The sequence below is a fragment of the Mya arenaria genome, chromosome 2 (genome assembly GCF_026914265.1).
Source record: "Mya arenaria isolate MELC-2E11 chromosome 2, ASM2691426v1".
NCBI classification, from domain to species: Eukaryota; Metazoa; Mollusca; class Bivalvia; order Myida; family Myidae; genus Mya; species Mya arenaria.
In genome coordinates this window covers 69,112,723-69,125,828 of record NC_069123.1, presented here as the reverse complement: position 1 = coordinate 69,125,828, position 13,106 = coordinate 69,112,723, and the positions used below count along the sequence as shown (strand labels likewise).

General features: G+C 33.7%; 1 protein-coding gene across 3 annotated transcripts in view; it reads right to left on the bottom strand.

Moving 5' to 3' along the window:
- LOC128205924 (FAD-dependent oxidoreductase domain-containing protein 2-like) overlaps positions 1-13,106 on the bottom strand; it is a 61,686-nt gene that overhangs the window by 25,229 nt on the left and 23,351 nt on the right. Inside the window, exons 1-3 of one of the 3 annotated variants that reach the window (XM_052907993.1) lie at positions 11,638-11,795; positions 4,834-5,057; positions 1,907-2,081 (exon numbers count right to left, since the gene is read on the bottom strand). In XM_052907993.1, the coding sequence (XP_052763953.1) occupies positions 1,907-2,081; positions 4,834-5,023 (365 nt within the window). In that variant the 5' untranslated portion in view covers positions 5,024-5,057; positions 11,638-11,795. Of the gene's footprint in view, positions 1-1,906; positions 2,082-4,833; positions 5,058-10,769; positions 10,906-11,637; positions 11,796-13,106 lie in introns of those variants that run through there. The other 2 variants (XM_052907999.1, XM_052907989.1) reach the window with 2 other exon arrangements.

Sequence of the window (13,106 nt, the reverse complement as noted above, 5' to 3'; positions counted from 1 at the left end):
AAAATTATCTATGGTATCAAGAATTTTAATTCTAAACAAATCAATTAGATTTATTGGTTTTTCCTTCCATCCCAATCCCTCTGTGAAATTTACCTGACAGTTTGTGAAATTTAAACCATTTGTCCATAAGCCTGAGACAACCAGCCCAGGGGCTGTATTCACAAACAACTTGAGTCTAAGTGTGAGACAACCAGCCCAGGGGCTGTATTCACAAACAACTTGAGTCTAAGTGTGAGACTACCAGCCCAGGGGCTGTATTCACAAACAACTTGAGTCTAAGTGTGAGACTACCAGCCCAGGGGCTGTATTCACAAACAACTTGAGTCTAAGTGTGAGACTACCAGCCCAGGGGCTGTATTCACCAGCGACTTGAGTCTTGGTGTGAGACTACCAGCCCAGGAGCTGTATTCACAAACAACTTGAGTCTAAGTGTGAGACTACCAGCCCAGGGGCTGTATTCACCAGCGACTTAGAGTCTCGGTGTGAGACTACCAGCCCAGGGGCTGTATTCACCAGCGACTTGAGTCTCGGTGTGAGACTACCAGCCCAGGGGCTGTATTCACCAGCGACTTGAGTCTCGGTGTGAGACTACCAGCCCAGGGGCTGTATTCACCAGCGACTTGAGTCTCGGTGTGAGACTACCAGCCCAGGGGCTGTATTCACCAGCGACTTGAGTCTCGGTGTGAGACTACCAGCCCAGACGCTGTATTCACCAGCGACTTGAGTCTCGGTGTGAGACTACCAGCCCAGACGCTGTATTCACCAGCGACTTGAGTCTCGGTGTGAGATTACCAGCCCAGGGGCTGTATTCACCAGCGACTTGAGTCTCGGTGTGAGACCTCGGTGTGAGACTACCAGCCCAGGGACTGTATTCACCAGCGACTTGAGTCTCGGTGTGAGACTACCAGCCCAGAGGCTGTATTCACCAGCGACTTGAGTCTCGGTGTGAGACTACCAGCCCAGGGGCTAAGAAATCAATAGTGATAAAAAATAACTGAGAATGATTACTTCATTTTAAACTTTATTTTACAGACTGTTACCCAGGGTTGTCAATAAGAACCGGCCGCCGGCCGAAATAGACGGTTCAAACAGAGTTTGGGCCGGTTCAAAATCGGAAGAAAAAAATTTGATCGCGAGTTATAAATGTTCCTTACCGCTAAAAACGGCCCTTTTCGCCAATAACATCTCTTTTCAATATTTAGAGCATCGCCTTGACTGGTTTACACTTCGGCGTATTTGTAGACGCAGTAGACAATTTTTTTGGTTTATCCAACATTGCCGACATTTTGACCAATTCTGAACCATGACCTGTGACGTCAGGCGCGTGATCAATCAAATATAGTTGTATTATTGGTAATTAATTATAACTTGCAGCATTGTGTAAATTTCCACGAGGAACACGAGACATGAATGCCCACAAACCTGCGCAGTCAATGTTTTCGCATCTTTGATACCAATGACCTTATTTCGCGATTTTCCAAAATTCTTAAAATAGTAACATAGTGTGTGTTTTTTTAGTGCATTGTATTTATGGATGTTTATACTTCATGGAAATTAATTTATAGCAAATAAACAAGCAACAGATATGAAAATAAATGACCCTACATTACGAGTACGTGGAATTACGTATCCATGAAGCTATCGATAAAGCATTGATCTGCTTATCTATGAAGCTATTGATAGATACGTAAACTTGCGTATCTATGAAGTAAAGAGGTAATTAAATACTCCCAAAATGCCCCAGAATGCAGGAAATGAAGCGCTGAATTTCAAAAAAATTCGGGGGGGGGGGGGGGGGGGGGGGGGGGGATGCCCACGGATCCCCCTACCTGCCGATCCACCTAGCTGGCCGCCTACTTTTCTGGTTTAGTCGGTTAAACAAAAACTTATTGACAACCCTGGTTACCTATCAGCCGAAGGGAACATTTCTTTGGAGTATTTAGTGAATTGCAAGCTTTCATCATGGCTGAGCAGGGAGTTCCAGTCGTGGCGTAGGTTAAACTCCTTGTTGGTCTTCCCCGTCCAGCGCTTGTTGATACTTATCAGTTTTCGATGGCGTGGGTAGTTGACATAGAAATTCCCTGAAGATTAGAAAAAAACAACACATTTTCATTTTTAGCTTTCTTGCAACAAAAAAAGTAAATAATATGTAGTTTTTACTTCGCCATTTCAGTCAGCATTTAAGTCGGGCGCATCTTTCTGAGTGTCTTTAAGCCTTACGGTTCTTCTTGTCTGAGGCATTCTACATTTGCATATTAGAATGAGCTTAAGCACTGGAGATATGTTGCCTTTTTCTAGTATGGGAGAATGATTTTTGCTCTCTTATACTATACCGTATTATACTATACAATGTACATAGGACACACTTTTTTACCCAAGATTATCGTTTGCCTGCGTCCTATCTATGCTAGCGTCCTATACATAGTATAATATAATATAAACACATTTTAAATGAAATTTCAAATTTCCATACGTCAATGATAAATTAAAATTTTCCAGGCAGGTGTTTTAAGTACATACATAACATAAAATAAAATACATTCAAGGCCTTTTCAAAGGTCCAGACTTCCTACATTATGAAGATATCAAATAATTTATAACTGACAAGTATTTGAGCAGAAAATAAATCCCACTCCCACCTTGTTATTTCAAAATGTGCTTCAAAATCTAAAGATAATTTGTGGGCTTTGAACAGAAAATAGCACCTTCTCTCTGGAAACATGAAGACTCCATATATTGTTACATTATTCCATGCTTCAAGAATAACAAGGCAAAAAAATCAGAGACAACAGACGTTCTCTTTTAGAATAACAGGAAACATCTGCATTTATCTTTACTTTTGTGATTTTTGTATCAAATTAACTCTTTCCCCTCATGGTCTGGTCTCCTCATAAACATGATATTTCCATTCAACTTAATAAAGACTCCGGCATAAATCACACACAACGATATTCAAAACATCTCAGATAAGGGACTTATTGCCGTATTTCTGAGCATCATTACATCAAATTTGCATTGACAGTGGCTTATGTTAGAATAGAACACTTTATTTTGCAAATTACAAATATTTTGCCATTAGGTACAAAATTCTACTGCCAAGTAAATGGGATAATGATAAAAATGTCCTGTCCTACGATACAAAAGTAAAATCTATAGGGGTAAAAGAGACAAGAGATATCTTGTTAAAAACACTAAGGACAAACATGTTAACATAGGAAAATATTATGGTGACCACTTACATCAATGAACCTATGTCTTAAAATTGCATTTGGAAACTAAAATAATGCTGCCTAAGAATCATAGGAGAATCATAGGAGACCGATGATGCTGAGCCATATTCAGGCTGGTCCGACCTAGTTCAAGACCCGAGATGACCCGTATTCACGCTGGTCCTCCCATTTCAAGACCCGAGATGACCCATATTCACACTGGTCCGACCTAGTTAAAGACCCAAGATGACCCATGTTCACACTGGTCTTAAATATCATGCTGAGAAATAATAATTTTTTTGAAGATTGGAATAACAATTTTGAATTTACCGTAAATGACTGGGTATTAGACGCACTTTTTTCCCACAGATTTCGATAAACAAAATGCCTGCGTCTTATAACCAGTTACAATCTTTTGAACTTTTTTTCTGAGGTCAATTTCAGGCCGAGCTTTTGTTTAGATTTATGTAGAAAGGGATGTTACTCGCGTCATATCGCTCGAGTATATACGGGTTAAAACGGCAGTTGAAGATCAGGATACTGTATATCGTAAGACGTTTATAATTTAAAAAAAAAAATTGTACAATTAGAATTATTAAATTTTATTTTGAATATAACAATAATTAAACATGCATATAAAGAAGCAAAGCTGTGCACTGTCAAAATATTTTTTGTCAGCTGTACCATAAGGTGTGAAAAACTCGCACTGCCTTTAAAGCTGTTTAACATACCAGTACTACAAACGGTTGCAATAATGGTCTTGTTTTTTTGCGCTTTGCCACGTTTTTTATTCATTTCTGTAGGGATTTTGAGAACAAACCCGTACAATATAAGATTTTTGCATTACTAAACTCTTCTTTCTTGACAGGTTATCGTTAACAATATACTGTCAGAAAGAAATCTTACAATCGTCATAAAAGGTACTTTTCGGTGCCATCCAGCTACAAATTTTAAATAATTTGTTACGTTTTATATAACATGAAATGAATAAACAATGAAACATATTTTGATCTGTATAAGTATTGTATGGTTTTAAAAATAACTATCGCCATTTTCACGAATATTTTTTTTTCGTCACTGTCAACAAACATGGTGCCCAATCGCAGCAGACAAATTGGACATTTTTTCTAAGCGTCCTATAACCCAAAACATAGATTAAAAGGTTTTTTCTCGATTTTTCACATATTATTTTGCCTGCGTCTTTACCCCTTATTTTCTTATACCTAGTCATTTACGGTATGACAGGCCTAAAAAACTTAAAACTTTATGAAGCAATGTTTTTTTCTGATTTTACCTAGTAACCTAGGTTTTGACCCAAAATGACCCCTATTTGCACTGGTTTTAAATATAATATTTAGAATCTTCTTACTGAGTTTCATAAGAATAACATAAACACTGACAAATTTGTGAAAGTAATAAGAAATTTATATGGGTTACAACACTAGAACGCCTGCACATTTGGTTTTCGGCAATCTATAACTTTGCATTTTTCGGTGAAAAATGCAGCCAAAAACAAGATTATTCGGCTAATTGTGGTTGTAGTTAGCATAACTAAGTGCATTAAATGTAAAAGCCCTTAAACTGACATCAGAACTTTCAGTCATATATATTTTAGAAACATTACCTGAGACATTAGACCGTTCAAAGATGATATAATCTCTGCCAGCGCTGGCCAGGAAGTAGCCCATCTGTAGCCCCGAGGGGCCAGCCCCTATCACACAGTAGTCTTGATACCCACCCTGGACCCCATAGGACCGCCCCAATATCACAGTGAGTGCTAGGAAGAACATGACACAGGCACTTGGCTCCTTCATTCTGATAGCTGTCACCAGACCCTTCCCCTCTGGTCTGCAAAAATATAAAGAACATTTCTGTATGTAAAAGAGTACTGGTAATGAATATCTCAATTTATCACAAAAAAGTCATGACGTTGTTTGTATTGAGTACAATACAGACATAATGTATTTTCTTAATTTAATTTAAATGACACTAGTCTTATATACCTTACGTTGTCATCATTTTGTCCTAGTATTTTAAGCGTTAATCTTTTTACCAGAGGGTTAATAAAAAAAACTGGTGACCGATGTGACTAATTTAAAAGAATATTTCATTCGTTGCCATTTAAGAACTTTTTTGAAATTTTTAAATTTTATGAACTTGCTACAGACAAGTTATGGCAACAGATGTAAGATCTTATATATTCTATTCTTCTTCTAATGCTGCAGTTGCTCTGTTAGGCATGGAAAATGAACCTATTTCTTTGAGTCTGCTAATCTCTAACAAAATAATAAAGGTTGGTCACTCTTTTATTTCTCTTGACAGTTTTTCATTCACAACATAATGTTAACCTATGGGTCATTTCTTATGGGATTGAAATATTGTAACAGATCTTTGGTATCATCTTAAAACATATGTAACATATGTGTTTTAGCAAAGGGCAAACACAGAAACTAATTACCAAGACAATTTAAGATGATGAAATGACTTGTTTTGAGGAACTGTGAAGTAGTTTTATCCAGGAGTTCTCAATTAATGACACTGCACTGATGCCATTTCACTAAAGAAATATTCACAAAATGGCTGATTAAAGATATCAAAATCCATCCTCGAGTTACTTTACTCCCTACCTAACTACATTTAAGAACAATCAAGCCGGAAAACTACCAACAAGTAACCATTCTCCCACAATTACAGCCATTCAGAAGGCTGCCATTTGCCTCTCAAGAGCTTTCTAAATACAGAAAAATAATTAGTCTTAGAGATATTCAGAATTCCGAGAGTCCAATTGTTACCAAGTCTTTTGTCGTGAGAAATTTATGACATTTTCTTACAATCAGCTTATAGTTGTGTTAAAAATGATTGTCAGATCTGACTTGATTTATTTAATTGATTTTTTAATAGCTCAAGATAGGGAAGAAATAAGATTTCTAACAAAATGTTACATATTTTCATGTTTTATTATCTTAGACTGGGAGTGAGTGACTTCAAGAGCAACACAAGAATATTTTAAACGGCCATTAAGTATTTAATTTCATTGATGACAATGTTAGCCATGAAGGCTATAACAATTAATATGCTGACATTTTACCAGAAAAAAACACTTTCAATAACGGGATTAAGCTCCAATGGCATTGAATGAAACCAATTCTGTTTTGAAATGATACAACAAATATTACAACTGCACTTAACTGACAATAGAAATAATAGCCAGACCAATTAATTAACCAAAATGTATTCCAATGCTTATACTGCATCAGGCAAGATTCAGTGCAATTACATTATTTTTGTTTAATTATCTGGAAAAGAAATAACAATCACTAAACATGACCAAAAAATCAACAAAACTCATGTTGGCATAAAATGATACATCAGAATGAAATATAATGATGACAATGAAGCGAACACTTGCAATTAATGTACAAGGAAATCAAATATGAAGTTTAATGATTATTATCTTGCCGGATAATCAGAATGATAAAAGGATAGTCACGGACATGACTGATTGATATTTGATAACAATTATATGTGGACTGACTAGTTTCTACTACCAAACACCGATTTATTGACCATGCAGCATTTAATACCCCCCTCACCCCCCTCCACCCACCAAAAAAATAATTTACCTGTCAACATTTATCCCTAATTTTATTTCTTATTTTCACAAACAGTAACATTAACAGCAACAGTAACATGAAACCAAATAATCTTAGCAAACATAGAAAAAGATATGAAAAATATTTACAGAACAGGGTATGCAAGACTATTGCAAGGGTGTCAGCCATATTGTCAATGCATGTCTTTTTTCTCAATTGTCAAGAGGCACAACCCAGAATTTACTAAAGCCAGAGTTCATGTGAATTTCTTCAAGGTGTTTTGAATAATGGACATCGATAAAAGTTTTGTCGGAACCAAGGATGCCAGCTCTATGAAAATGACTTTTAAAAAAAAGAGTTAAAAAGAATTGACAGCAATCAATGATAAAATTGCAGCACCCATTCTATTATGACGTGAATGTGTGGATACAGTCCTCGGACACAACTCACAAGCACCCATGTATCTATTATGACGTGAATGTGTGGATACAGTCCTCGGACACAACTCACAAGCACCCATGTATCTATTATGACGTGAATGTGTGGATACAGTCCTCGGACACAACTCACAAGCACCCATGTATCTATTATGACGTGAATGTGTGGATACAGTCCTCGGACACAACCCACAAGCACCCATGTATCTATTATGACTTGAATGTGTGGATACAGTCCTCAGACACAACTCGCAAGCACCCATGTATCTATTATGATGTGAATGTGTGGATACAGTCCTCGGACACAACTCACAATAAATGTTTTCAAAGTTTTAATAATCCCCACGATAAAACACATGCATAAAGTTCTATGGAACACCGGTCAAAATAATTAATTCAATGTCACCTAATTGTTTTGTAGCACAAGTGCATAAGTATTGTAAATTTGTAACTCATAAATTTAATTTAATGCCTTATTAAACTTTTCCTAATAAAAATATATTTGTAACACAAATTAAATGTTCTTACTTAAAGATGCACTCTTACTCCCAGAAAAGATTTACCACAAATAATAATATATAGATTTAATATTCCAAAAAGGATGAATAAATGTCGAAATCAATGGTTTTCATGAAGGATACCAAGTTTAGTATAATTTGAAAGAAATGAGCATAAAACAAGTTATAATTCTTAAACTTATCATACTTAATGTATTTGAAACACAAATTAAATGTCCTTTCGTAACTTTGGAAACACACAGTCTTAAAAATGTAATGGAACATCTTACAGTTTGAAGTCTAGAATAAAACTGACCCTTGAAAGGCTTTTATATCAAACATATTATCATTTTCAAAAGTCAAGATATAACATGTCAATCTTTGAAATATCTCCCTCCGGCTTTATTAGCTATACAAAGTTGGATAGCTATGCCTGTTGCTTAAGGATTATCTAGAACATAAAATAATAAAGGTGCTAAAAACATAGGCAACATATAGACAAAAGAAATAACAGTTTGTTTAAGAATAATTTAGGTAAGTTATTAAACCCTTCAAATGTAAAAGAAAATAAATAAAATGTATCAAATATTGCATATTATTTAAAAGTACAATATTATAAAGAATAATAATGAATTCCCTAGTCTAAATAAGATGACAATCATTTTCATACTAAATATGATGAGTTTATCCAAAATTTAAGAAGTTAAAATACTTATTATACCAAAGGCATTGTTAATATTTAATATTTTGCAACAAAATATAATGCAAAAAGAATCATCATAATATATCCCCCAACTATGGGGAACAACAGACTGTACTACCTGGGTTCTTCACAATAGGGTTTCCAAGTGAATAATTGGTCCCACTTGTTGAACTAGGTGTCATCGATAATAAGAAAAGAAACAGTATCTTATTGACGTCATGACAATCCTGTTGCTTCATTTCACGCATGTATCTTACAAAATTTATATAAAAGGAGTAGCGATGTTCATTCAGTATCAACTTCTATGGTATCAAAGAAATAAAGACTTCCTGAAATAGAAGTGCTAAGACAAGGACAACATATCTTAAACAGATCTTTCATTTGCAACCCTCCCACACTGTGCACAAAAATAAAACATACTGCTAGCTGTGAGCTGTCAAGCGGACACTTTTACATTCTTTTCCTTGGGAAATGGAAATAACTCGAAATTGTTTACCTTGATGTATTATGGGACTTAAAATACATGTGTATTATCATTGATAAGTGTTCCAACATATTTTAATGTTTCTTTTATTATTTAAGTCATGGAGGATTTTTTGGGGGCAGTTTACAACTCATTTTAGCCTTTGAAAATAACTAAAAAAACAACAACAAAATTACAATAAAAATTCAGACAAAACCAGATACTGGTACTCTCATATAATTATCAAGAGCATTTTAATCAGAACAAGGTACATGTTCTCCACTAAATCAACATCAGTTTTTAAATTTTTGAAATCATTATAATTTATAAGGTATTCAAATTTCTAAAAATTCTGTAAAATGTAAATATAACCAGTAAAGATGAGAAAAAATGCTGCTTACTTCAATGAGTTGTATCCTCAATAATATTTCAAGACCAGTAGTTATGGACAGTCTGAACCAGCAGAATAATTCTTTTTCTCCAAATAAATATTCTGCTGAGCTATTTCCCACAAATTCTCAAATTGCAGATCCCAAATGAGTTTCAATCCTTAATAACATGAATATCTGCCAAGATACAAGAAATGTTTTGCTCAAATATTTTCCAATAATTTATACAACATAAAAGATTTTCCAACAATTCAGGAAAACCAGCAAAAATGTGTAATAAACATTAGTTCAAATGTTGTTTTGCTTTTTTTTAAAATAAATAATGTTGAAATAATTTGAATTATCTCTTAACTTTAATTTATATAACACAATGCAAACTTTATGACAGAGCTAATAACACGGGGAGCTAAGGGCACGATGAATCAAGGGACTATTGAAACTTGTGCGAATAGGAAGATGTGATATGGAGAATCCATTCCACCCTCACAATGTGACAATATTGTTCGCCTCTATGATACTTTCTTCGGAGACTGGCGACTGGAGTCTGACTGTTATATCACTCCAGCCTTATATTGATTACAATTACAATACAACTATCAAAGGGGATATGTCTGAGGCACATCATTTTCTTCTGTAAAGACTTGGTTGGGTATTACAAAAGAAAACCATTTAACACATGTTTTCATGATAACAGCACAATGGTGTATAAGTGTTAAAATGATAACATTATTTAGAACCCCATGTTTTCTATTCGCATCATTATAACTTCTCTTTTATACATATTATACATGTGAGGAAACTGTTTATACCAACATTGACACTCAAGTATAAAAGACTCTTAAAACAAAGAAGTTAATGAGAATAAATATGTAGATGGTTTGAATGTCAAGTAAAACTCTTACAAATATTTTATCATTAATTTTCCTTCTTCTAAGACATGAGAACAAATCATGACATTTTAAATTATTTCTCAGTTAACTTTATATCAAACTAAAATCTAATTAATATTATCATATAAAATTGTATTTTATGCAAATTGGGTCCCAAAACAAGTGACCTGATTGGCAGTACCTAACGGACAACTCAAGGTTTATTAATCTAAGCATACAATTATTTTCCTTCTTGGCATTACAGAATATCCAGTAACATGACAGTGCCCTAAAATTCATAATACCATATCTCTTAAAGCATAATGCTTAATTTTATACTAAATATAGCTCATATTCGGTTTTATAATTTACTTTTGTGTCAAAATACAATTATGCACCAATCCAAATGACATTTTCATTTCATGATAATACAACTTCATGTATTCAAAGTGGTAGAGTCAAATTACTTCCTTTTATGTAGGAAAGGATGTTATGTAACAGGTATCAAAATTTAACCATTTATATAATCAGTATTTGCAACACTGAATCATAAGTCTTCATTAAACTTGAAAACACAGCATTTCAAACAAATGGATGAAAACAACTTACTTCTTTTAAGACTGCTAACTTTAGTCCCCATACACAATATACAAGACGGAACTTTGACAACACATCCTATTACAAATATTCAGAAAGCAGGATAGAAAACTTCCTGTTTGTCTCATAGTTTCACTTAAGTACTTTGATAATAGTTTTTTGTCCAATTCATTTTAACAATTTTGTGGCAAAACAGAGTATTTCAATGAAAATCTAAAGATAAATATAATACAGAAATTAATTTTGTCTGATTTTTAGCATGTAATTTATTATACAACTCCAGCTAAAGCGATAATTCCTATTTAACTACCCAAACCTTTATAATTCTCATATCTGATATTCCCTTTTGAAACATTCACACAGGGTTTTTATATTAAGTTTGTAATTGTTTAAGTCTCCAAAAAATCGGAGGGAAAGTCAAAATATGTTATGGATCAATACCATACCATATACCATCTGTATTAAGCCTTTTCGCCTCGAATGTATTTTTAAGTGCAGAAATTATATTTCCATATTTCGTCTGTTTCATTTTTATTTGTCAAGTATGAACATGAAATGGAAAACGGCCACTCAAATACTCAAATACTTATAACCAACAAGGGTCAGCAGTAAAACTAGTGTTGGTATTATATTAGTGAGTGGAATTAAGCAACATTTGTTCTATATTCTAGAAAAATATGGTGCATATGTTTGATAACTGTCTCACATTGTTTGACTTAATAGAATTTATTGTCGAAAAGCATCCAGTCCACAGTGTTAGATGTACGAATATTCCTAAAGAACTATTACGTGTAAATATAATAAGATGAAAAAAAAAAAAAAAAATTTATTACACTATAATAATATTAAAACTATGACAAAAAGAACACAATAATCTTACCTGATTGAATGTAACCTATTTAATTGTTTTAAAACAGCTAAGTATTTGATCAGTAGTAAACAGCAAACGCACAGTTTCGTTTTGCAACAGTGACAGCCAGTCACGTGGATCAAAATCCGGGATCTATCGTGAAGTTGTGAAGTATATTTGGTTGGATCACCACGTTTATTGGATATGAAAGCAGTGTACCGATGTTGTGGGCATTTATACAACACTATGTTTTGCTACTATCAGCACAAGGATCTGCTGTAACATCACTTAGTGTGTGACTTGGGGGACTGTTGTACCAATCTTTGTTTTTAACCTTTTCCATTTAGTTTACTTTAATTGCAGCTTATCCAGTGTATGAATTAGAGCATAGCAAGTTAACAATTATACATGATAAACAAGAGAGAAGGATTGCCATTGTCTTTTTATTAATCAAATAACAGTTTAAATACACTTGACATTTGAGATGATTTATTATAGCTCAAATACTGTTATAAATAATTTGTAAACCAAACATACTTTATTCACATGTTTAATAACATTGAATACAATGCTGTTTAATTTTATTTTGATAAAACAATATTTTCTTGAACGAAAAAAATAGCATGTTTTAAATATAGACAATAAAATGAAAGGCAGTGTTTTAACTTTTACGATTTCTGTTGTTTGCAATAGATGATTTCATATTTTATGAAAGAATGAATATTAATTAAAACGGTACAGATGTCAAATAAAATAAATTGTTTTGTGCAAACTTTAACACATTATAGGACAAATTGTTATATACATTAGGATAATCAAAGCGCGAGGCGCTGAAAGACTATCTGCGGGCAAATATGTGAGAGTTACAAATTTTATTTGAACTATGAGAATGGGTGAAGAGCACATAAATAAAAGTGAAAAATGTGCCGACAGCGCTTGTGCCCACACTGGGCGAAGAAACAAACATATCTATATCTTTATGGCATCTTGTGTCATTTTGTTCCTGTAAATGTCAGTTCATTCGTCGTAATCCCCCATCCCCATGTATTTAGTGTTACAATGCATGCCCCATTTCAATCATTTCTTAAGGGTTTTCGTTGCTTTGATTAGATATCATACGATAGGAAAATACAATACATCATATATATATATATATATATAACATTTCCTTTCATTAACATACGGCAGATTTCACGTTTTGGTGACCAAAAAGTTCCCGGCGAATATTGATTTTTAAAATTTATTGCAGATTTGTGATTTCAACATAATCTTTTACAGCAATTTCTTATCTATCATATTTTAGAACATTTGCAATGATTTATTCATGCATTTTTATAAAAAAAAGAATTTTGTATCACCATACCATTTGTGCTAGTGTTACAATATTGCCGGTAAAAACTTGTTTTTTTTTAATATTTTGATCCAAAGAAGTATTTTGTCTTGCACTAAATGGTTCATTTATCTATAAAACAGATTGTACAGACAAAAAATAAAGATTG